Here is a 24,365-nt window from a genome sequence, read left to right on the forward strand (position 1 = left end):
CCCCCCCCCATCATCCACCCCTTCCGAAGAATTGTTTCTTTTCTTTTCAAAAATGTTGTCCCAGGGAAACGTTTCCAATTTAATCCCCTGCCTGCACCTTCCCTCTGCCTTTGAATGGGTATTATCTTCCAGGAGCAGAGAGGGGAGTTTTGATTCAAAAAAATAAAAAATAAGAAAAAAAAAAGGGAGGGGGGAAAATCTTAACAAGCAGCAAACAGGAATGGGAATGGTGGTCTGGGATCCATTATCCCTGACCCAGAGGTTGGGAAGCAAAAGAAATTAATTAAACTGGGGAGGGAGGGAGGCCAGCACTGTTTGTTGCTGGTGTCCAGCCCGTGAGGGATGTCCAGGGGGTGTCTGTCACCCATCACCCATCACCCATCACCCATCCAGGGGGGCTCCCTCACCCCTGAGGCTGCCACGGGGATGTTGGAGCTGCCCAGTTTGTTCCCATTAGAGCTGAAGGATGGCCAGGATGGGGCACAGGCAGTTGAGGGGCAGAGTCACTTCCCTAAATCCCATAAATCCCCCAGATCTGCCTGGAGGATCCCAAGGCAGAGACCCCCTGGCAGAGGGAGGGGTGCCACCATGGAGGTGGGATCCTAAAAGGGGCTTTTTCCCGTGGCCAGGAGTGGGGTTGTCCGACCCTCCCAACTCCCTCTAGAACCTTCCAGGACTCCACACGACCTTAGACCCTCCTACCTCCCTCCAGCACCTCCCAGGACTCCTCAGAGCCCCATCACTGGTCCCACAGGAACCTCAAACCCTCCCAGCTCCCCAGGCACATGAGGGTCCTCCTGCTCCCTCCATCCATCCTGAGCTGGATCCATGGGAGCAGCTTGGAAGGAAAATCAACCCCAAATAAGAGGCAGCCCTGTGGAAATGTGCCCTTGCATGCACTGGAGAAGGGAAGGAACTGTCCACTCACAGCCCTGGGTCACCAGGACAGGGATCAAACACTGGGACACAACACCAGATTCTCCCTCAAACCCAAAGAAATGCCACAACCTCCAGGACTCACCTGATTTCTCAGCTGCCACACCGTTCCCATGGGAGCTGGCACATCAGGATGGCAGCAGGGGCTGCCCCAGGGCTGGGCTGCCCTCCCAGGGCTCCTCCTTTTATTCCTTTTTAACACTTTTAGGAAAAATAACCCCCTCTTGAAGCTCCTGCTGGTTGTTCAAGAGCTGTTTGCTCTAATCCCTCTCCAGGAACACGCTCTGGGTGGTGCCCATTTGGTCCATGCGGGCAAAAAGGTGGGAAGAAAACGTGGAAAATGGCACTTCTGTGCCCACACCCACAGCCCACAGTGCCCTGTGCCGGTGCCAGGGTCACCTCCCGGTTCACTTCTCCCAGTTTAGACCCGTTTTCCTTTCAAAACCACATTCAGCTGGTTTTGGCAGTGGGAGGGGACGGGCTCAGCCTGCTGAATCCAGGGCATGGAGGCAGAGATGTGGCCACCACCTCTGTCTGCCGTGGTGTCCACTGCTCCTTTCCAGGTTGGTGGCCCTTGGGAGGGCCTTTGCCTCCCAGAGTGGCCACTGGTCCCTTCAGGCTGGTGGCCCAGGGCAGGGTGGCTGTGCCCCAGCCCCGACCCGCTCCGAGCCTGGCACACAGCAACACCCTTCTCCTTCCACATGGCTCGGGCTGGATTGGCCCTGGGAGGGCGAAATCCTTCACTGCAGCTTTCTGCCCACCGGAATTCCTTCCTGGAGGGGAAGAGGCGAATGTCACTGCAAAAACTCGGAGGGAAAAAGCCTGGAAAGCCCCTTTCTGGGCTCGTCCCTGCCCCTCTCCCTCTTGGCCGTGGTGCTGGCGGTGCTGGATTGTGCCCGTGGGATGCTCAGCTCCTCCTGGAGCAAACACCTCTGGCACGACCTCCAGCAGGTCCCCCAGACAGGCAGATCTCAGCCCTGGGAACGCTGACAAACCCCCTCAGTTATAAATCCCAGGTTTAAGCAAACAGGAGGAGCAGCCCAGGGAACACAGGAGCCGTTTGAGGCCGCAGGGGCCGGCGCAGACCCGGTGGCTCCGGCTGCTCTGGCAGCGATGGGACAGGGATGGAGCAGCCACACAGGGCTGTGCTTGTCCTCGGGGTGAGTCACAGAGCCCACACAGCCGCTCCAGCACGGAGCTTTTGGGGTTTTTCAGCGAATCTGTGGTTTCTGCAGGCGGCCCAGAACAGGGGGTTGTGTGTTGCTTTGATCTTGGCTCTCCCCGCAGAAGAAGCTCGTGCAGCAGGACAGGCTGAAAGGCCATCAGGTGGCACAAACTGCCTGGCCAGATGCTGTTTCAGATGTGTCCATGTTCCTGTTCTTGCTCCCATCACAGATTTTGGGCTCACCCAGCAAAACCCATGTAGTGGGACAATTTGGGGTGATTTCAGGCCCAGAAAGAGAAGAGGGGAGACTCAAACTCAGCCAGAAACTCAGGGTGAGGCCCCAGGGTGTTTCCCCAGCCTAGGGGCATTACCCAGCCTGGCCTTCCATGCTGCCCCAGGGATGAATTGTGGGACAGCTGGACCATGCCAGGCAGGCAAGACACACAGTCATGATCCTGCAGCGAGAAGGGGGTGACCAGACCCTCCCCTGTAACAGCGAGGGCAGCGTGGGGACAGCAGGCTGGGAATAAAGAAACTTTGATGTCTTAGTGCTGGTGGTGCACATGGAGATGGGATGGGATGGGGGAGCAGTGCCCTGTGCCAGGCCAACTCACCTCCACATGAGCTCTCTGAGCAGCAGGGCCCAACAGCCCTGCCTGATGCCAAACCCCAGGGTCTCCTGACTTGCTGAGTCAGAAGATCTCCCCAAAATCTCCCCCTACACCTCTGCATCACACAATGCAGTGGTCAAAGCGACCCCAACACCTTGCCCAAAACCTGTCGTGGTATTTGTTCACCTCTTTCCCAAATTCTGATGATTTCCAAGCGCCTGGCAAAAGAAATCAGCCAGATTTTGAGATGAGAAAAACCAGATCAGAACAGCAGGTGGACAGGTTGGCTGGGAATCTTCCGTAACAGATGTGTAAATAGGGATGTGGATAGAAAATACAGAGAGGCAAGACAGGTTTGGAAGGGGAGCTGCCTCCTCCCCTCTCCCCAGCTGGTCCCTTGTGACCCCCTGTCCTCCTCCATCAGTCCCTCACGGGGAATGGCCAATTCCTGTCTTCATAGAACTTCTTCAGGCCCTGCAGGTTGACAGGGGGGAAGTAGGGCCCAATCCTCTTCCGAATCCACCACCTGCCCTCGCTGGCGTGCTTCCCCCCGGGCCGGCTGAACTTGTACTTGAAGTGCTCCCCACGGATCCACCTGCAGGAACAAAGCACAGGAGCTCAGGGTATGGGAGCAGGCACAAAGCCCTCAGATCCTACTTTTGGTCCCCTGGGACTGGAGTTGTTTTTGAGCCTTTCCGCAGCCGGACGGAGAAATCAGCCTGAGGGCGTCCAGCCTGGCTGGCCCTGCATCCCAGTGCTCCATCCATCCATTCCATCCATCCATCCATCCATCCATCCATCCCTCCATCCCTCCAATCCATCCATCCATCCATCCCTCCATCCCTCCAATCCATCCATCCATCCATCCATCCATCCATCCCTCCATCCATCCATCCATTCCATCCATCCATCCATCCTCGGGATGCCCACAGCTGGCAGCACCAACACAGCCATCCCTGCTGCAGCAGGACGCTGTGGGGCTCCCTGGGCTCCTCTTGATGCCATTTAGGAATGCTGGCATCAAAATGGGAACGGTGCCCGAGGCAGAGGAGCTTCAACACCCCCACCCCGCGCACTCCCCACACAGCTCTCCACGGCCAAGCTGAGAAGAATAATAATAATAAAAGCAGGAATAATATAATTTTTTTCTTTCCTGAAGCAACCCTGGAGTATTTCTGCCTGGGATATTTTAGGCAGAGGGTTTGACTGCCACCCCAGCTCCCCCACCATCCCTCTGGCCCGGCTGGCTGGTTTATGGGGCGGCTCCGAGCGCGTCCGTGGAGCGGCTGCTCCGGGAGCTGAGAGCAGAGCAGGTTTGAAGGCAGTGCAGAAAGCAGCATTCAGCGGTGTCGGGCAACACCCCGGGAGCTGCCCACGCTGCAGGTCGGGGGGCTGGGTCCCCCTTGATGTGGGGGTGCTGACAAGGCCCCAGTAACACCCCGCTGCTCCCCGGCCCCCGAGCGCGTCGCCGCCGTCGCGGGGCGAGTCCATAAAACACCCCACGAAATAAAAATGTCAAAGTCGTGTCAGTGCTCATTTAGACCTGCTTTGCTCCACTACTAAAATACAAACCCTGCTACTGAGCGGGGCGCAGCAGCTGCGGGGTCCCGGGGCGGCGCCTTCCCGCCGCTAAAATAATCAGGGACAGCTCCGATGGATTTGCCATCAGCGCTCGCCTCCGGAACGCCCAGGGGAGCGGGGCAGAGTGCAGGGCACTCACAAAGCTGTGCCCAGTCAGAGGTTTGCTGCCAGCCCATCCCAACCTGAAGGATTCTGGGATTCTGCGTTCATCACACCCATCATGTTTGCCCAGAGAAGCTGTGGCTGCCCCACCCCTGGAAGTGCCCAAGGTCAGGTTGGACCCGGCTTGGAGCAACCTGGGATAGTGGAAGTTGTCCCTGCCCATGGCAGGGGGTGGACAGAGATCAGCTTTAACATTCCTGTCAACCCAAACCACTCCAGGATTTCATGACTCTACAATCTCCATGTTTCCCCCTCCTCTGAGGAGGAAGGAAGGTAAATGGGAACAGGGGGCAATGCCACAGCCCTGGCTGGGCTTTGGGGTGCACAAACCTGCATCTCAGCCCCAAAAATGCTGCCCCACAGCTGCAGGCTCCTTTACAGACAGGGTCATCCCTACATCTCTCTTTTCTGAGGCTGGGAAAAGCCAAACTGGGCTGAAATGTTACTCCCACAGGGTTTCCTTTGCAGGAGCACAAAGTTTCCTGTTAATAATTAGAGTGTTACTGAGCAGCCACATCCCCCAGGTCCAGGCACCCCAAGGCTCCTCTCTGGGACAGTCAGAGATTCCCAAGCTGTGCTGCTCGATTGCTTTCTTGAATTCCAAAACCATATCCACCTCAAAATACAGATCCATCTCCCAGAAGAGCTCCAGAGACTGATTTTATGCCAGTCCCTCTCCTGCTCCCCCCCACTGCCACCAAGCTTTGGGGTTTTGCCTTCAGTAAGTGACTGCAGAGCATCTCCCAGGCTGGACCCACCTCCATGTGCCCCCACAGCATGTGGCAAAACTCCCATTTTCGAGGGATGCAGAGCACAGTTGCCTTATCTGAGCTCTGGGGCAGACCCAGACATCAGGAGATGTCTCTGCTCAGCCACAGGCACCTTCTCCCCAACCTCAAGGACTGTCCCACAGCCCCTCTGGAATGAAGACTTCCTCATCCTTCCCAACGGCCCTGCCTGCCCAGATTAACTCACATCTCTCATCTGATTTGGGATGATTTCTCCCACCTGTTCCCTGCCCATTTACAACGTTTGCCATCAAAGGCCCCGGCGCGTGAAACCAGAACCGTGTGAGCATCAAAGCTGGACCACGGCCCACTGAGGAGGCATTTCTGTGCCACAAACTTTGCCCCTCTATCCAACCAAAGCTCTGCTCAGATCCCAAATCCACCTGAGAGTCCCAACAACCCCCCCCCCCCCCCCCCTCCACCTCTAGGCTTCCCCCAGTCTGCTCCACGAGGGATAAGGATCCACGGAGACACAAACTGCACAGCTCCGTGGGCTGAGGAATTTGTAAGCTCCATGGAGATGAGCTCTTCCAGGAGCTGAACCACCCGCCCAGGGGTGAGCTGTAAAGCCCACAGTGCTTTCCTGCACCCCCAGCTTCTCTGGGATACAAGATTTGGAGCTTTCCATCGCGATAACAGAGGGATCAAAGAGCCTTTCCCCATGGCTGCAGCAGGAAAAACTGCAGTGGGAATGCCTCTGCACACCAGCAATCCTCTGAGCATCCCAACACAGCAGCAGCATCCACACCCTGAGCTATCCATCCTCTCCGTCCTTCCCAGGGGTTGGGGCTGTGGGAGACAGGCAGAAAACCTGGAACCCACGGGGATATTTCCTTGCAGGGCTCCTGATGTAAAAGCTGCCGAGTTTAATACTCACTGGAGCCCCTCATTTCAGGGCTCACAGAGTTTACAAGCTCTCCCAGCATTTATAACCTACCTGGGTGCCTCAATCCCGAAATTACAGGGATTTCCCAGCTCCTCCAGCACTGCCTCACTGCTCCTGCTCCCTCCTCCTGGGATTCAGGGAGTGAACACCCTCCTGCACTCACAGGGAAAGCACTAAAACCCCAAAGTCCATCAGTTTAGGGGGCAGAAGCCTCACCTGGAGCCCAGGACAGGTTGTAACCGAGGTGAGACACTTGTGCAGACCAGGAAACCACGGCAGGTCACCTGAGCAGCAGGTGCTGGTGTTCTGTGCAATTCTGGGGCTCACACAAAGACCTTCCAGCTGCTGGAAGGGATCCACAGGCCTTGGAGACTGACCCTGCAGGAACCTCGCTTCCTGCTCTGGAGGAATGGGAACAACTTCAAGAGGGCCACGAAGGAGCTGTGGGACCTCACCTGCACCACAAGGAGTCTGAAGCCCCAGGTGGTCACTCGTACATGGAGAAGGATGAGCAGGACTCGTGGGTCAGGGGAGGCAGACAGGTCAGGAGGGATGACCCTGGCTGCAAGCAGTTTCCCAGGATTTACTGAGCAAACACAGCTCCTGGCTCCTTGGGAAGCAACGGGCCACCAGCTACCATTTAAACATGGTTTTAAACTGAAGGAAGGTGGGTTTAGATGGGATATTGGGAAGGAATCCTTCCCTGGGAGGGTGGGCAGGCCCTGGCACAGGTTGCCCAGAGCAGCTGTGGCTGCCCCATCCCTGGAAGTGCCCAAGGCCAGATTGGAGCAACCTGGTCTAGCGGGAGATGTCCCTGCCCACGGCAAGGGGTGGGACTGGATGGCATTCCAAGGAGATGGCAAACCCTCCCTGCTATGACAACAACAAGGACAAGGGACCCAAAGGCCCCTTGGGCAACTCCTGAGCCCAGCAGAGGCGTGAGGAGAGAGACGGAGCTGGCAGAAGGATCACCCAGCGCCCAGGAGGACCCACACTGCCACCACCCCTCTGGGCAAGCACCCACCCTCCACCCCCACCATGACTGGGCAAGGCCACGGCCTCGGTGGGAAGGGCAGAAGGGCTAAAAATACCGAGGCTGATGTTGTGCCCCCAGCCCTCCAGCCCCGCAGGTGCCCGGCAGCAGCTGCGCCGCGGCCCGGCCGAGCCTCGCTCGTACATCAGCCCCTTCTGACAGCGCCCAACTGGACGTGTTAAAAATTAGCAGCAATATTGGAGCTGTTGGGACGGAGGGTAAATCTCCCAGACAGCTGTAATTAGTTCCAGAGGGTGCAGCTGTCTCCCTGCAACAGCTGAGGGGTTCCAGGGAAAACACCCGAGCCGGTGCTTTCTGGTGGAATTAATGGCCTGACAGGGCAAGGCGGGAGGGGAGGGGGGAAAGAAACCAAAACACGGGGTGTCTTTTGGATTTGGGAGGTTTTTTTTGGTTTTTTTGGGGTTGTTTTTCTTTTATCTCAGGGTTTCCCGCTCTGCTGTAAATCAGGGAGCAAGTGGTGGAGGTGGAAAGCACAAATCCATCACGGCAGCAGAGCCTCCATCATCGCTCTCCTGCCCGTTCTTGCCCTGGCAGTGGGAGGGATCATAAATTGAGTGTGCAGGGTAAGGGCAGTTTTATGGGTTGTTTTGCAGTGCCACTGACCCCGAGGCTCCTGCAAGGTCTGGCAAGGGCATTTATACTTTTTCGCCTCAGATGGAACATCCTGTCACCTCCCAGGTGCCCAAGAGCACCACTCCTATCTCCTCCAAAAACATTCTGGGAGAGAACTTGCACCCAGATTTTCCAGGAATTCCCACTCCCTGCCTGCTCCCAACAGCTCTAGAATTCCCTTTAACACTTTCTGGAGGGGTCCAAACCCCACACTGGCTTCTACAATGTCCAAATATGACCAAGCCCTTCCCATGGCTTGGGATGTCCCCACAGATCCCACGGAAAAGCACCTCCACACCTTCTGCCAGGGTCCACAGTGACTTCCACAGCCTGGCAATCCAGTCCCATGTGCCCCAGGTATAAAGGCCTGTAAGTCTGGCACAACTGGGAAACAGATGGGCAATCAAATAGAAAAAAAAAAAAAAGAACCCCAAATGCCACGTTCTTGCCGTGTTCCTGCAGCCAGGGAGCATCCAGAGGGAAGCACCACCTCCCTCACTACCACCACCACTACAAATCCAGGGCTTCACACACATGTTGGGGCTTTTTCAACAAAGTGCTACTATAATTGGAATAAAAGTCCTAAAGTGAACATGATTTAATATCAGAGACACCGAACACTTCAGGTCAAACCCAAAAACCTGCTTGTTTTTTTTTTTTTCCCCTCCCTCCCGTAGGCAAAACCTGATTTTTGTTTTCTTTTATTGTTGCAGCCTGTTTCCACGATGGTGTGTTAAACACTTATTAATTTCTCAGCCAAAGCCCTCCTGTTCAGATTTACGAGGGCTGGTGTTTTATGAACTATCCACTGCACCAGGATATTTTGTAAATCCACATTCCCCAAACATCCCCAGGATTCGAGTCCAGCTTCACGCTCAGCCAGGCTGGGCTCAACAATACCCTCATTTTTAATCAGTCACCTGTTTCTCATTTTAAGTTTATCACACTTGAAAAAATACTATAATTTCTTGAGTTGTAAAGAAACCTCCAAACTTTGGTCTCCGAAATTTCATTTCGAAGGCATTAACTCATTCTGAAAGTCCCTTGGCTATTTAAGGTGTAGAGTTTCCATTAACAGAACAAACTCCGTGGAGGATGGAGCGTAAGGTTCTTATGGAAAACAGTCCCTTCTCCTAATTATTTAGTCTAGCAGGGAATGAAAATAATTAAGTCTCAAAATTCCCTTTAGAGTGGAGGGAGGGGGGGGAATATGGTAGGAAAATTAGGTTTTTTTTTTTTCCACCCAGCTACTGCAGGGAGCAGGGCCAGGGTGGGAAGGAAGGTTCTGGATCCTGGGTGAGGGCACAGGGATGGCCTCTGGAAGCCACTGGAGCTACAGCCACATGGAACTGTCTTTTCTTTCCAGGTGTTACTGCTGAGGGTCGAATTTAAGTGTTTTTGTTCACAGCTGAAATGAAATTATAATGGAAATGTGATCGCTGCTGTCAGCGCTGAGGGTGCTGCTCGCAGGGGAAGATTGCTAAGGGGGTCTTGACTGAAAAAGTAGGTGTCCTGCCAAGGATATGGGATCAGTCAAGTTGGGAAAAACCCTTTAAGACCATCCAGTCCAACTGTTCCCCCAGAACTGCCCAGGTCACCAAGTGCCACATCCACAGGGCTTTTAAATCCCTCGGGACTGGGGACTCCACCCCTGCCCTGGGCAGCTGTGCCAGGGCTGGACAGCCCTTTCCATGAAGGAATTCTTCCCCAAAATCCAATCTAACCTTCTCACACCCAGGTTGGATGGTTGGACTGTGGCTCTCCCATGGGAACGTGCCCAGGGCTCTGCTGTGGCTGCAGGGGCTGGTCAGCCCCTCCAGGAGCTTTGATGTGCAACAAGGGGATGTTTAAAATAATAAAAAAAAAAAAGAAATATTTTATTTATTTCTATATGTATTTTACCACCATCCCAGGTGTGGGATGTATTTTACCACACCCATCTGTGCCCACAACCCTTGCCCTCAACTCAGGTAAAAATCTGGATCAGAGGATCAGAGAATCCTGGAATGGTTTGGGTTGGAAGGGATCTTCAAATCATCCAGTTCCACCCCCTGCCATGGGCAGGGACACCTTCCACTGGACCAGGTTGCTCAGGGCCCACCCAGATGCTTGGATTTGGCTCTCCAAAACCCAAAATATGACCCACACCTGGGATCCCGAGGGAAAAACATCAGTGGGGTTCCAGGGGAAGTTCATTCCACACAGTGCTCTGGACCTCCACCCCTGTTTGCAGTGCATCCCAAGAGCCTCAAATGGAAAATATTAGCAAGAGCATAATATTACTTGAGTTGATCCAAAATGCCCCCAAAAAATGTTTTCTCAGCTAAAAATAACCTCACCAACAAAACAGACCCTTTTGTGAGACGTTTCCCTTTGTGTAGAAACCTCGGGAGTTTTCATCTGTGCCTTTCCCTGCCTGGTGTTTGCTTTTGTCTCTTCCTTGAAAACAAAAACAATTCCAAGACGAGCCTCCACAAAAACAACCATTTCTGCGGGGCTGTTTTTGTCTCTGAAACACCTCAGGAGGTCCACAGGAACGGTGGGTTTTGAACCGAGCTCACAAAACAAAACAAAAAAAAGCAAAACCAAAACTCTAAAGCTGATGGGCAGGAAACCACCTCAGAAGTCACCAGTTCTGGCCAAGAGAAGCAACCCTGGGCCCTCCACGGACCTGCTGGGGAATGGGATCATCCAAAGGGTCCCCACCAGGGAGGCACCTTGGTGTGCTCATCCAACCCACCCCATCTGAGACCACCTGGGCTCCACGAAACACAAACCCAGCCACCAACAGAAACCACCCTGGGGACGCCCGGGCTGCTTCCAGCTCCCCTGGGATAGCTCCACACTCACCGGGGGGGTTCTCTGCCTGCAAAGGGGTTCGTGGCCATCAGGGACAAGGCCTCCTCTTCCTGGGCCAGCAGCTTCCCAGCCAGGTGGATTATCCATTCGTTCTGCTCGTAGGTCTGGGGGGGAGAAAGAAGAAATATAAATGTTAGGCCCTGTCCTGGAGGGTTACCGGTGTTACAGGCTCCTGTGTGGCCTCTGGGGAGAGATTTCAGCTCATTTGGGAGGTAAACAATGAACTTCCCACTGTTTCAGCAAACATTCCATGGGATCCAACACCTCGAGGTCCAGAGGGAGACTCTGGCACCTGTGGGGAGCAGGGAGAGCTTCACTGAGTTTGCCTCTGCCATACTTGGAGTGTTCTTGCCCATTCTGCCCCCAATTATTCCATTTAAATAATTTATTTTAGCAGTAAACTCCCCAGGGGAACAGTAACGGCACATCTGAAAGGACAATCCATCCATCACTTTAAACCAGGTTGTTTTCCCCTGTTGTGTTATCCAAGGGAAAACAGAACAAAGTGGCTTCTCTACTGCCAGCTCCTGTCTCCTCTTTATTCCTTCCATGGGATCCATCCTCTTTACATTCCTCCCTCCTGGAGCCACTGACAGGGAGCAGCTCTGGGATGGGCAGCCCACGCTGCAGTGCCAGAGCTTGACCCTCTCCCTGAGAGAAGCAGGGAGTTGGGACTCCATGATCCTTCTGGATCCCTTCCAACTCCAGATATTCTCTGATCCTATGATTTACCTCCCCCCAGGAACCCATGCACTCCTGCTCTTCCCAGGGATTCTTGCTGAGGCTCCATAACAAACACTTCTCCTTCTTTCCGTGACTTTCTGCACCTTGTCCTTCACTCAGATTTCTTTATTTTTCCCTCCTTTCCAGATTTCCTAACTGGAATCTGGACTCCAAGCAGTAGGGGACACTGTGGGAAAGCGAAACCCGGGAGCTGTACCTGCAGGGCCGTGAGCGACACACAACATCGAGGCAAAGCCACTCAGCAAAGCCACTCAGCAAACCCCTCCGAAAGGCAAAGTTTGTTGTTTCCGTCGCTACGGGAAACGGGAGAGAAAGGAGATGGAAAATCTGCCCATCCAGGGCAGCTCTGCCTCCAGGGGTTTCTGCCCCGTGCTCGTCACACCGGAGAGGGAAACCACAGCCACGCTGCAGATGCTCGGCTCAGGCTGGGATTTGGGAGTGTGGGGGACGCTCTGGGACCTGCAGCGTGGGGAATCCACGGGTGGGGAGCTCCCCAGAGGTGTGAGATGGGCAGCTGCAGAGATCAAAGATCCTGAGTCAGATCTTCAGCACCCCCTGCCTCCCTGCACATCCTGCTTTTCGAGTGCTCTGCACGATTTGAAGCGCTATTTCTGGGAGAGTTTGGGAGATTTTGGGGGTTCCTGTGTGCAAGTTGGGAAAGAACAGGAGAATAGAAACAGGAATCACCAGCCTGTCTGAGCTGAAGCTTGATGGAGGCCCCCACATCTCCCAAGGCTGATTCAGAACCAGGAGGCTCTGGGAGGGTGGGATCGGCTCCCTGGCTCCTGTGGCCTCCAAATTGTTAATTAGCAGCTCCCTGCACACGAGAGTTGGACTTCTGGTTCGTAAAGTGTTTTTCTTGTAAAATTTACAACATGTCTGGCCCCAGCATTGAGTCTGCAGTGAGAAATTTCCACCCAGCACAGCCCCACCCCCTGCCCAGGGTTTGGATCCCTCACTGCCCAGGGTTTGGATCCCTCACTGCCCAGGGTTTGGATCCCTCACTGCCCAGGGTTTGGATCCCCCACTGCCCAGGGTTTGGATCCCCCACTGCCCAGGGTTTGGATCCCTCACTGCCCAGGGTTTGGAGTCCAGCAGGATCCAGGATCCAGGTTAACTCATTAGTCTGGAAAGTGAGATGGTGGCAAAGGGAGGGGAAAAAAGGAGTCCAGCAGATCTGGGCTGCATCCAGGGAAGCATCACACCCCGAGGTGGGAAGGTGATGGTTCCTCTGTGGATCCAGAGCCTCAGACCTGAACAGGGTGTGCATGGTCAGGATGGGGGGACTTGGTGACGGTGCCAGCTCTGAGTCTGCAAAACAGAGCCTGAACCACCTGGTGGATTAATAATAATAACAAAAAAATCCAGGAGAGGTGCATGTGCTGCTGTAAGGTGGGCAGGCATGTTTTGGGGTCATCTTTAGGGTTTGGATCTTCACCAAGCACAGAGAGAAGCAGAGAGACTGATCCTGCACAGGACTGCAGCTCCTGCCAGGCCATGCAGGGCCCGTGCTGAACCCAGGCTGGGACTTCTGGGGACCCAGGGACCCCCACAGCCTGGGTAAGTGGGGGACCAGCCACCCCCAGAGGAGGGAAATGCCTCAGTCCTTTTATCTTTTGAGAGTTTTCTTTCTGTTTTAGCACAGAAAAAAATTAAGGCACCTAAACATGGAAAAAACCCATCAACTCAATTAACATTTCCCCCCATCTTTCTGTGCCAGTCTTGCCCCAAATGCTGCTCTGGGACAGGGATTTGCTCCTTCTCTCACCCACACGTGGCCCAGCACGGGGTCACCGAGTACTTGCACCTCCTGAGCAACACTGAGATGTCTCTCCAACCTGCCCTCTCCACTCAGCCACTTTGCCAGCAGTGCTCTCAACCTTGAACACATTAACTTGTGTACAGGAGTATTTAATAACTTTACAGAACCTAAAACCAAATCACTGCTAAGTCAGGAACAGCGAGGAGCCGGGCCAAGGAGCCACGGTAGCAACCAAACTGTGCAGATAACAGAGCAGAGGGAACGTTATCATCCCGAAAAACACACATAAACCCCCCCCAGCACTACGGGGAACATGTTCCCAACTGAAATAATAATAATAAGAGCCCTTTTCCTCTGGCTTTAATTGGTCATTTAATGAAAAAGGACTGCGGATTAGCGTGGTGGTTTATTGAATCTCGGTGCTGGCACAGGCGCTCGGGAGGAGGGAACGCCGAGATGCACATGTGGGAACAGCTGGAAACTTGGCACAGGAGCCCGGGGTTATTATTTCCCGGGGTTGGGAGCCCTGCACGGTCTCACATCGGAGCTGGTGGCTGACCCAGGGGCAGGGGAGGGTCACATTTCCCGCGTTTTTTGTGTCCCGGCCGAGCCGCCGCGGGACGTGACGTGGGAATTCCACCACCCTGGGTATCTGCACTCGATATCCACGCTGCTCTGTCCTCTGCTGTTTCCCCTTCCTTAGCCAAGCACCTTCAACTGTCAGTGTTTAGGGAACATGGGCTATCAGGGGACACTCCCCGTGTCCCACAGAAAACAGGGCACAACAAACTCATCCCTTGGTTATTTCACATTATTCCAGCCACTGCTGTTTGCTGCCACTCCACTCCACCAGTGACTCAACCAAGGAAGGCCTGAGGTCAGGTCACACCATTTCTCATTATCTCAAATAACCACATAGAATCCTGGAACGGTTTGGGTTGGAAGGGACCTTAAAGCTCATCCCATTCCACCTCCCCTGCCATGGGCAGGGACACCTCCCACCAGCCCAGGTTGCTCCAAGCCCCGTCCAACCTGGCCTTGGACACTTCCAGGGATCCAGGGGCAGCTACAGCTTCTCTGGGCAACCTGTGCCAGGGCCTCCCCACCCTCACAGGGAAGGATTCCTCCCTAATTTCATCTCTTCCTTTGTATTAGATTCCCAAATGGGACAAGCTGTGTCTCCCCAGGCCTGGCCTAAGGTACAGGATCTCAGCAGGGGCACTTACTCACTGAAAACCCACCCCTTGCTCCACCCTATCAGAAAATCCTTGGGAAAGCAGCTGCTCCCTGAAGGAGGCAGGAGTAAAAGGCTGCATGCGAGAGCAGAGCAAGACTTTGGGAACCAGCTCTTAGATCCCACCTATCCAGGGAAACAGCACAGCTGGCACAGCTCCCGTATCACCTCTGTATCGGGAGAGAAAAGTCACTTTGTTCCAGAACAGAGTCCAGACAGGCAGGTACAAGGGCCACTGCAGACAATAAGCATTCCCTGCAGGGACAAGGTCTGACTCTATTTATACAGCCCATGGCACGACAGGCTATGGGGCTGGTTGGGGATTTTTGGGCTCTTCCATGGCAATGGTGCTGCTGGAGGCGAGTCCTCCCGGGGAGCTCAGCTCGGGGCTTTGGAACCGTTCACATTCACAGGGAGACAACCAAACACAGCTGAGAGGGGAAAATCAAACCCTCCCCAGCTGAACGTGGACCAAAATGCTGCAATGGAAAAATGGAAGTGAGTTGAGGCCTGTGTTTGCAGAAGGGGGAAGAAAGGAAATGTAAAAGGCTGAGCTCGGAACGGCGAGCACGAGGCTGAGGTTTTATTGCACTACAAACACCTTTTTTCCTCAAGCACCTTCCTGGCTGGAAGACCGAGATAACAGAGGCTTGAATAAAACATTTCACAAAGACATTCATCTGCCTCCTCCATAAATGGTGTTACTTCTCCTCGGCCCTTCCAGTCTCCAGCACGACTCCCTGACCCGGGGGAGAACCTCAGGGCATCAGTCCTGCTGCTGGAGGTTCCCCCTCCTCTCAGGAAGGCAGCTGAAGGTTATTTACAAGTAACACCATCTCTGGAAAACGCACATTGCTTCTCAGAGCATCCCAAAAGACTTCTGGAGCAGCCTCAAGGCACAATCCAGCAAGACCCTCCCTGAGCTTTAAAACCATTATGAAGACAGCAACAGCTTGTTGTTCTTGGTTGGATATGCAGTTATTTGGGAAGCACCAAGAGGGTGCCTCTGCCCTGGCCAAATGCAGGCCCCTAAACAGAATAAATACCCTCCATGCCATAGTAAGGAGAGGAAAAACCTTCCCTTTGATTTTTCCTCACTCAGAGCACTGAAGGCTTTTCCACTTCTGCCACTGGTGGGGAGCAAGCCCTTGGGATGATAAACAACTGGCTTTTGTAAAGTCCCAGACTTCCCACTACCAGCAAGACTGGCCGACTCGAAGACCCAGAACTATGAGCAGCATTTTGTTTTCTGGTTTGTTATTTATCAACGATGATGATTCCACCCACAGCCTGCCAGAAATTGCATTTCTGTGCCAGCAGCACAGCCCAGCTCAGTGCTGGGTTGTGATGGCTGAGCTCCTTCTAAAATGCCACCACAAAGAAGTCAAATAATTACAGGAGGGTTGGCATCAGTAGCTGGAGGACAGATAAAGCCTTAAATATTTGTCTCCAGCTTCTGTAAAAACAGGATGCCTTTGCACTAACACAGGCAAGTGTCAAGGGGGGAAAGTTATTCCTAATGCTTAACCTGATTTGTGAGATTAAAATCAGATTCTGCCATTTCACCCATTATTTCCTCCCTTCTCAGAGGGTGGGCAGCCCTGGCACAGGTTGCCCAGAGAAGCTGTGGCTGCCCCTGGATCCCTGGCAGTGTCCAAGGCCAGGCTGGAAAGGGCTTGGAGCAACCTGGGCTGGTGGAAGGTGCCCCTGCCCATGGCAAGGGGTGGCACTGGATGGTTTTTATGTCCCTCCCAACCCAAACCATTCAGGGACTGGATGATTCTCCACAGGGTTCATTCACAGCCTGGTGGCATCTGTGAATGTGCCATTCCTTTCAGCTAAAATCACATTATCCCAGAACATGCATCAGGTTGACTCAGCCCTTGGTTTAAATTGCTTTGATGGAGGTGACTGGTCCTGGGTGACCAAGCTGATCAAGGAGCACCTGAACATCAGCTCCTGTTTTGCTGGGAGCCCCTCTGGCCCCCTTTGCCCCCAGAGCCCAGGGGATCAGCAGGCCCAGCCGAGGCAGTGCTGAGAAACGACTGAAAAGGGTCCCACAGATTTCCCACACGTTCCTGGGGGATTTTCCCCTTCTGCAGACGGGAAGAAGCAACTCAGACGTGTTTCTGGATGGGTTCTGCCCCCACCAGAACGAAATGAAGGGCTTCAGTTCAGAGCCTGCAGCACCCTCGGCATGGCGAGACACAGGAACAAAGAGGGGATTTAGAAAACAAGTGAAAAGGCACATTATTTTTAGATAATAAAATTAACATCATGAAAACTGTTTCCTGGAAAATAATGCCACGTTACATTACGTGTAATTATGGCCCTGCTGGCACGGTGATTAAGAGGCAGCAACTAATAAATTGTGACTCAGAGGTGGAGCAGCAGCAGGGCTGTGCTGGTGGCCACCCCCTCCCTGTGCCAAGGGCCTGGCTCCCCCTCCCTGTGCCAAGGGCCTGGTTCCCCCTGCTCCAGAGCTTCAAAGTGAATCCCACAGCTACAGCCAAGGTGGAAAGTTTTGCAGGAAACCCCGAGCGCGGGAAGGGCGTCGTATGTCAAGTGGTGATGAGGTGCAAAGAGGAACCTGTCAGGAGCAGCACAAAGGGATGGTAAATATCCTTCCCCCAAGTCCTTGGCTTTTCCACAGCCTGTCAGAGCTGGATATGTCAGCTCCTTACCTGGCCACTGCCAACGAACTGCAAAACCAGCCCCGCGGCCGCCGGCTCGGAGAGAGACGGGGCAGGCGGCGAGCGGTGGTGGAGAAACAGTCCAGAGCTTCTGAAAACAAATTAAACCTAATCCAGAGGCTGAAGTAACTCGGTTTTATGGACTCTGTAAACTACCACGCGGGTTTTGAAAAACTGCTCTGGCTGCACAAACTTCTGGGCTTTCAGCTCCTGGTTCCCCCATCCTTTCCACAGCCCTGCAGGACTCGAGGTAAAACAACACCTGAACAACAAGGAGCTTTCTGGCTGCCCAGGGAGGGCAGTTGGCACCAAATATGCAGCTCCTCAGTGCTCAAACTCGGCCATTCCAAATGGGATTTACTTCCACGCTTAAGCAGGTATTTACATGCCTGAACATCCCGAGCTGAAAACACTCACTGCCGTGCCCAGGCGCCTTCCCACTGTTTTCCACAAGCCATCTCCCCTTTACAGAGGGTTTTTTTTTCTCCTTTCTGCACCTTTTGTTAGTGCTCCTTCTAAGCAGGACCTGAAACTGCTTCACAGGGACCTGTGTGCACTGAGGGCCCCCAGAGAAGTCCCCAGGGGCAAGAGGGACTTGGGAGCACTGCAGGCAGCACACGCTGGGATGGCTGGGAAGGGCCAACAGACCCATTTCCAGACAGTGTTCCATAGTGGGACAGGCTCCAGGCTGACAGACCCACCCTATGGAAGGGATGCCCTCTCCTCCTGCCAGTGCCAGGAGACCCACAATGCTAATTGCTGCTAATTAGCTGCTGTGGACACACTTCAACAGGCTGCTCTGTGTCCAGGTGAGCAGAAACCCTTGGGGGAACCTTCCAGTGAATCAAACACTAATAATAAGGAACTGAACACTAATAAGGAACTGAACATTAATAATAAAGATGTGAAGAGGCTGACTTAGTTCCTCTTCCTCCTCCTTCCTGGGTACATGAACACCTGCCCTGGCCCTGTGGAGAGATGGGACTGGGATGCACCGGCACCCCTCGGCACGGCCTCACCTCTGGGCAGGGCTCATGGCCAGCCCTCCTTCAGCTTTAAACCTCTGATCCCTCTCTGTTCTAAAACCCTCAGGACATTCCTACCCTGGAGACAGCCCTTCTCTCATCTCAGAAACAGCCTCCTTTGCTTGGATGAGTTGATTTCTCCTCCCAAAGCACAGGTTTAAACCAGCAGCTCCCACCCACCCTCTGCGCCTCTCCGGGACGCCGGGCAGCACTGCTGGCTGGAGCTGGAGGCCTGGCCGTGGTTTTCCTGGGGGATAAGCATACCTAATGCAGATTAAATGAAATTCCAGCACGCACAAACCAGCGGGGTAAATACCCAAGCCATGGCTGAAGCACCAGCGTTATGTCATCGCCCAGGAATGCCAACGGCGCCGGGACAAAAACACCACAGAGGAAGCACACGGAGGAGTTTGGGGCAGGAGGGAAGAGGATATTCCAGGAGAGGATGCAGGAACAAAGGGATAATCTGAGATGGGCTTGCTCCATGCCACTCAAGCCTCAGTTTTGTAAAACCCAGTCCAAGCTCTCGTGTCACGCGGGCGAGATTTGCAAAACAAGCTCAAAGAGACACGAGAATGAACATTACAAGTTCCCCCCATCTTATGTAATTTATGGCTGTCACCTGCCTGCTGATACCACGTGGGGAAACCATTTTGAGGGACCCTTTATCCATGTGTAGGCAGGTGGGCAGTGGGAGCTGGTGTCCCCAGGGGTGTCCCTGACACTGATCCTTCCTACTGCTGAGAGACAATGAAAAAACCTCCCAGAAAACTGCCAGGAGTTCCATTACAGACATCCTTTGGGAATACAACTAACTCAGCCAAGGCTCCCAAGCGTTCCCCTGCCATCCCAACACAGGGTAAATCCATGCTAATTGTTTTCCCTGGTGGAGGAAGCCCCAGGTCTCTGAGCAGCCAAGGGCAGGTACCTGGAAGGCAGCGAACCACATGAGCCAGTCCAGGCGGTAGTGGTAGGGGGAGATGAGGCATGGCCTCCTCTTCAAGTCCCCGGGCTTGCACTTGAACTCAAACTCCTCCCACACAGCAGTGGGGTCGTTGGGATCCAGGCTGGATGTCCCCTGAAGGATGACTTCTGTCCTCTCCTTGGTAATGCTGTGGGATACAACAGGACACTGTGATTTGTCTGAAGTCATGTAAGAGCACAGAATCGTGGAATGGTGTGGGTTGGAAGGGATCTTAAAGCTCATCTTGTTCCCTTAGGGACACCTTCCACCATCCCAGGTTGCTCCAAGCCCTGTCCAACCTGGCCTTGGACACTCCCAGAGATGGGGCAGCCACAGCTGCTCTGGGCAAGCTGTGCCCCCTGCAGCTGGGCCAGTCCCAGGGGGGACTGTGGTCCAGAGAGATGATTCCCACAGAAATGGGAAAGTGGATCAGAGGCAGGTCATGTGTGACTCCCTCTGTGACAGAGCAGTGGGGATGGCAAACTCCAGGCCACGGGGAGTGCCCATGAAAACACCACCACCAAGTCCCCCACGGGCTGCCAGTGACACTCCCTGCCCCCAGGAGCTGCTTTCCATAAGGAACACAGAACTCCCTCCATCTGCCCATCAAAGCTGTCCAGCTCCCAACACCACTTCAAATTTTTAATACTTTGGTCTCTCTTCCTCTAACCCAAAAAACCCAAAAGCTTGGAAACAAGCAGCCTCCACCTTCTTCCCTGATGCTCCCAGGGACAGATGCTCCCAACCCAAGGAATTCTGTGCTTATAATTGTTACCTACATTTAATAGATTTCTGGATTCTCCAGCCAAATCCCATATTATGCACTGGGCTGAGTTATGAGCCATGGCCAGCTGCCCAATGGTTAGAAACACACTGTAAATCAGGGACACCAAATTACTAATAAAAGTATGTTCCTACTGTGTGATTCAAAATATGTCAAGTTTCACATAATCGTATATTCATTATAAGCTGCAATCCTCTTTTTATTGGTTTACATAGGCTGGAATTACAAACATATTACAGCAGCATTTCATCACATGCTCTTTAGGTTCTGGTAACTGTTGAAACAGAAACCATAGACTGAAGAAGAAAAAAGAACAACAACCCAAAGAAAACAATCTCCCGTAGCTTCCCCACTCCAGCCTTCAAAGAGGTCCAGGGGTTATTTCTCCAACTCTCAAGAAAAAGGAGAAATTTTGGCATTTTTCAACGATTAGTGTTGGTATTTTTAATAAATTTTTTTTCCTAGTTGGTATTTTTAATAATTCTTTTTTCCTAGCTTTTTTCCTTCCCACAGAAATTTCTGCTGTTTGAAAAACTGGGGAAAACATCCCATTCATTTGATGTGTCCTCTGCATCTCCAGTGCCCGTGGTGAGACCTTGCTCCTCCCCTTCAGCAGCTGCTTGGCCAGACCTTTAACAGCCAAACTGCTTCACCTGCTATAAAATACACTGATTTACTGCTGGCTTCTCCCATGGGACCACTAACCAAGAGCTGCCCATCCCACCCCTCCTCTCAGGCCCCTGGGGAACATCCCACGGCCACCACGACCTGGTGGTGGCACAGCCAGAGGTCCATGGAGAGAGGTCTGGCCCTGCTGGTGCCCCTGGAACGCCCCGATGATGCAGCCCTGCTTTCTCCCAGCTGTGCCTCACCTAAGCTTATGTCCCCAGAAAAACCCAGACTCAGATGCTTAAAAACCAGCCCAAACCAGTCTGGTTCCAAGCCCAGCTGGAGATGCTTCCCTTGCCCATCCCACCTTGCAGCCCTGACTGGGATTTCCTGAGCTGGAGGCAGCAGCCAGGCTGCTGTTGGCCTTGTCCTCTCAAATCTTCTTTTTTTTGAGGCCATTTATACTTTCGTCTCCGCAGTTTCCTGTAGCAGTGAATTCCCCAAGTCACTCGTTGGGAAAAGCACTTCCTTTTGTTGGCCCAAAATCTGCTACCCAAGAACTGCTGTGAATATTTACATGAGGGAGAGCAGACGTGCACAGGGGAAGAGAGGTTCCCCATAAATAAAGAGGGCTGGTGCTGGTGAAGAGTATCCACTGGATGAACTCTCTTATGGGGATTTTCATCCCGCTGTTCCATTTGCTGCGTCCACACAACGAGCCAATTAAAAGCAGCTCGAAGAGAATAAATTGTGATTCGGGGGGGGGAAAGAAACCTGCTCCTCCTCTCCTTCCTTCTCACCAACAGATATTCCATAAAATGTAGTTCAGGGGGAAAGAAACCTGCTCCTTTTCTCCACACGTCTCCCTCAGATATTCCCAGCCTACTGGAAGGATTCCTGTTCAGATCCAAGGCACACAGACTGTGCAGCTCTGGAATAACCTGGGGAGAGGAGCAGAGCCACAGGAAGTGCCATTAAACCACGTGTACCTCCCGAAAGCTCCGTAGGTGTTGACTATTCTGAGGGGGTTGAAGGAGGTGTTCATGACTTGTCTGGAGTTGAGCAGGTTCAGGACCACGGGCACGCTGAGGTAGGCGAGGAGGAGGCCGAAGGAGATGTTCACCACCCTGCGGATGTAGCAGCCTGTGTGGGACACAGAACCAGGCCAGAGGAAGGTGATTTCACTCCCCGTGGTGGGCTCTGCTCCCCCTCCCCGTGGGACCCACCCCCGTGCTGGCCCAGCCGCCGGCCACCCCCACCCCGACCTCGGCTATCGCTGCCCGGATCTGCCTGTCTCTAAATAGTCTGAGAAAGGGCTAAAAGGAAAAATGTCTGCAATGTAACATTAATCACCGCTCTCATACGGGGGGAAAAACCACAGCTGGCACTTGCACCTTGCCCAGAATCGCCCTCCTGGTCTGGGAGCCGTGCGGGGAGTTCCTCCAGCGCCCGTGGCCCCGTTCCTGCCTCCTCCTGCTGCCCCAGGCTCCGACCATCTGGGCTCACGTTCCTCCTCCAAAATCTCTGCTCCTTAGCATTTCTGGACGAGACCTGTGCTGCTCTGCCAGCCCTTTGGAGTGGGGTTTGCAGGAGCAGCACAGGATCCCAGTGTGGACAGACACCGCCACGGTGAGACAAATAAGCAGAGGTGACCCCCGAGGGGCTCCTTCCCTCACGGCCCTTTTCAATTTATTTAACATTAACAGCCAAAGGATCGGATTCAAAGCAATTGCGTGGAGCTTTCCCCCTTATCTCTGCAGGAGAGGGATGTTTATTTGAACCTCTCTCAGAAGCTCTTAATAATTGTTTAGTCTGAGAACATTTCTGGAGAATCATTTGAATGGGGAAGGAGATGCCTCCCCTCGCTCCCTGGGCTGCTGTGGGTGAGCCTGTCGGGGCATTTTTTTCCCTATTTTAGACAGGCTGAACTTCCTACCCTGTAATTAAAGAGCAGGTACAGACACAGAGCCCCCCACTTGGCTCCTCAGCTCACAGTCCATGGCTGTGCATGGAGTGTTTGTCCTTCAGCAGGTGGTGACCATCATTGTCATCGTTCCCTGGGGGTCACAGCTGCTCAGCCAGAGAGAAAAAGGGGTTAATACAAGGAAAAAAATAATCCAGATGGCAAGGATGGAGCAAAACCTGGGGAGGAACACGAGCCAGTGGGATCTGGAGGTCTCAGCAGGAATCACACAAACCCTTCAAGGATGTGGCCAGAGCCTTCTAAAATCAGGTCACGAGGAGGGCATGGCTGGGTACCCTCCTGTTCTGCTCTGCTGACCCAGGGGTGAGGACTCCTCTGGGCCTCTCGGCACACAGCTCAACAACCCCTGCCTTCTGAGCAGAAAAACCACACAGAAATCCAAATTCCCAGAATATCACAGATATCCCACCCCTACGGATTCCCATTTTGGAACAGGGACACACCAACCCAGCGGAGCAGTGGTATGCAGGGATGGTTCTCCTTGCTCACCCTGGCTAAGTCAGGTTTTCTGGGGAACATGACAAAAAAGGAGCAAGAGCCTCAAACCCAGGATCTTCCTTCCCCTCATGGTGACTCAGAGCAAAGAGGGGCCCTTTGGCTTCTCCTCCTCAAAGGAAGGTGCAGCCTGAGTGTTGTTTGGGACTGGAGGCATGAACAGAGTCGGTAGGAAAGCTTGAGGCTCTCCCAGCCTCTAAAGCAAAGCTACGGGAGGGGAAAAGCTGATTAAGGTTTATTCCAGCAAAATCTGTAAAATAAGGGACACAGAAAGTTTAATGAAGCTGCATTAGCTGCTGGAAGCAACATTTTTGGTTAATAAGCTGCTCCTTGGTAGATGAGAAAGGACTGAAGAGGGATGCTGAGTCTTGTTGACACTTTTCATTCTTCTGACAGATGTTCAGTGCATTTAAAGACGAGCATCTGTGATTGCTGTTGATATTACAGGCAATTTGTTGCCTATGTGTGGTTTTGAAAAATGCTACAAACACAACTCTACATCTGTTGCACAGCACCACGAGAAACATCCCACTGCTGCGTCTTCTGGAGCAGGGCTGCTGGAAAACTTATTTGGGGTTGGATTCTGGTGCTCGCTGGGGTGAGAGCAAAGAGCACGGACTTTCAAGAGCTGCAGCTGCCTGGACTTGCTGTGGACACCGGCCCTGCATGGAGGATGTGTCCTGGCAGCAGTGTCCCCATGGGAATCTCCCCCTGGCAGTGAAACAACCACCAGCTTCACACCACCATCAGCACCATGAGCTCCAGGCATCCTCCACCCCACAGAGGGTCCTCCCTGCCCGCCCAGCTGAGCTCCAAAGGAGGCGAGAGCTTTGGAGCCAAACACATCTGCCCAACCTTTTTCCCCTCTGGCAAGAACTCACCCAGGGGAAGCCTCTCTCCCTGTCCCTGTCGGAGCTGCATCCGCGCCGCCCGTTCCCTCACGGCCCCGCGCCGGGGGCTGAACAGGAATCCCAGGCTGGCATCGTCGAAGCAGGCGATGCTGGGCACCATGGTCAGCCAGTTCAGGAAGCTCAGGTTCCCACTGATGATCAGAAGCACCTGAAACGGGAAGAAGGCACCAGAAGGTGTTTAATCTCCTCAAATTCCACCAGGAGAGCGGGGTGCTGCATCTTGGTGCCCTAACGCAGACTTCGCCGATCTTCCAGCACGGCAAACCTTCCCTCCCTGCCCAAGTGTCTTCCTGAGCTCACAGTGGGAGCTTTTCCCTGGTTTTCAGCAGGAGAGGGATCAGCCAGGGGTATGGAGTGATTTGATTTCCATGGAGCTCCTGGTGCTGCTGCCCAGAGCTCTGTGGGACCCTCTGGGAGGAAATAAAGCATTAAATACAGAGGTGTGCTTTTGAAAAAGCTTTTTTTTGTTTGTTTGTTTTAAATTCTAGCTTCTGTGAACCTGGAAC

General features: G+C 53.4%; 1 protein-coding gene across 2 annotated transcripts in view; it reads right to left on the reverse strand.

The window, feature by feature from the left end:
* Positions 1–2,987: 2,987 nt before the first annotated feature.
* Positions 2,988–24,365, reverse strand: part of LMF1 (lipase maturation factor 1) — a 145,184-nt gene continuing 123,806 nt past the window's right edge. For both annotated transcript variants that reach the window (XM_027902551.1, XM_027902550.1), the window contains exons 7-11: positions 23,830–24,007; positions 21,459–21,612; positions 19,041–19,224; positions 10,646–10,758; positions 2,988–3,307 (exon numbers count right to left, since the gene is read on the reverse strand). In XM_027902551.1, the coding sequence (XP_027758352.1) occupies positions 3,133–3,307; positions 10,646–10,758; positions 19,041–19,224; positions 21,459–21,612; positions 23,830–24,007 (804 nt within the window). In that variant the 3' untranslated portion in view covers positions 2,988–3,132. The remainder of the gene's footprint in view (positions 3,308–10,645; positions 10,759–19,040; positions 19,225–21,458; positions 21,613–23,829; positions 24,008–24,365) is intronic.

This window comes from Empidonax traillii, unplaced genomic scaffold (genome assembly GCF_003031625.1).
Source record: "Empidonax traillii isolate 1590-97213 ecotype Southwest subspecies unplaced genomic scaffold, ASM303162v1 scaffold888:size428694, whole genome shotgun sequence".
Lineage (NCBI taxonomy): Eukaryota > Metazoa > Chordata > Aves > Passeriformes > Tyrannidae > Empidonax > Empidonax traillii.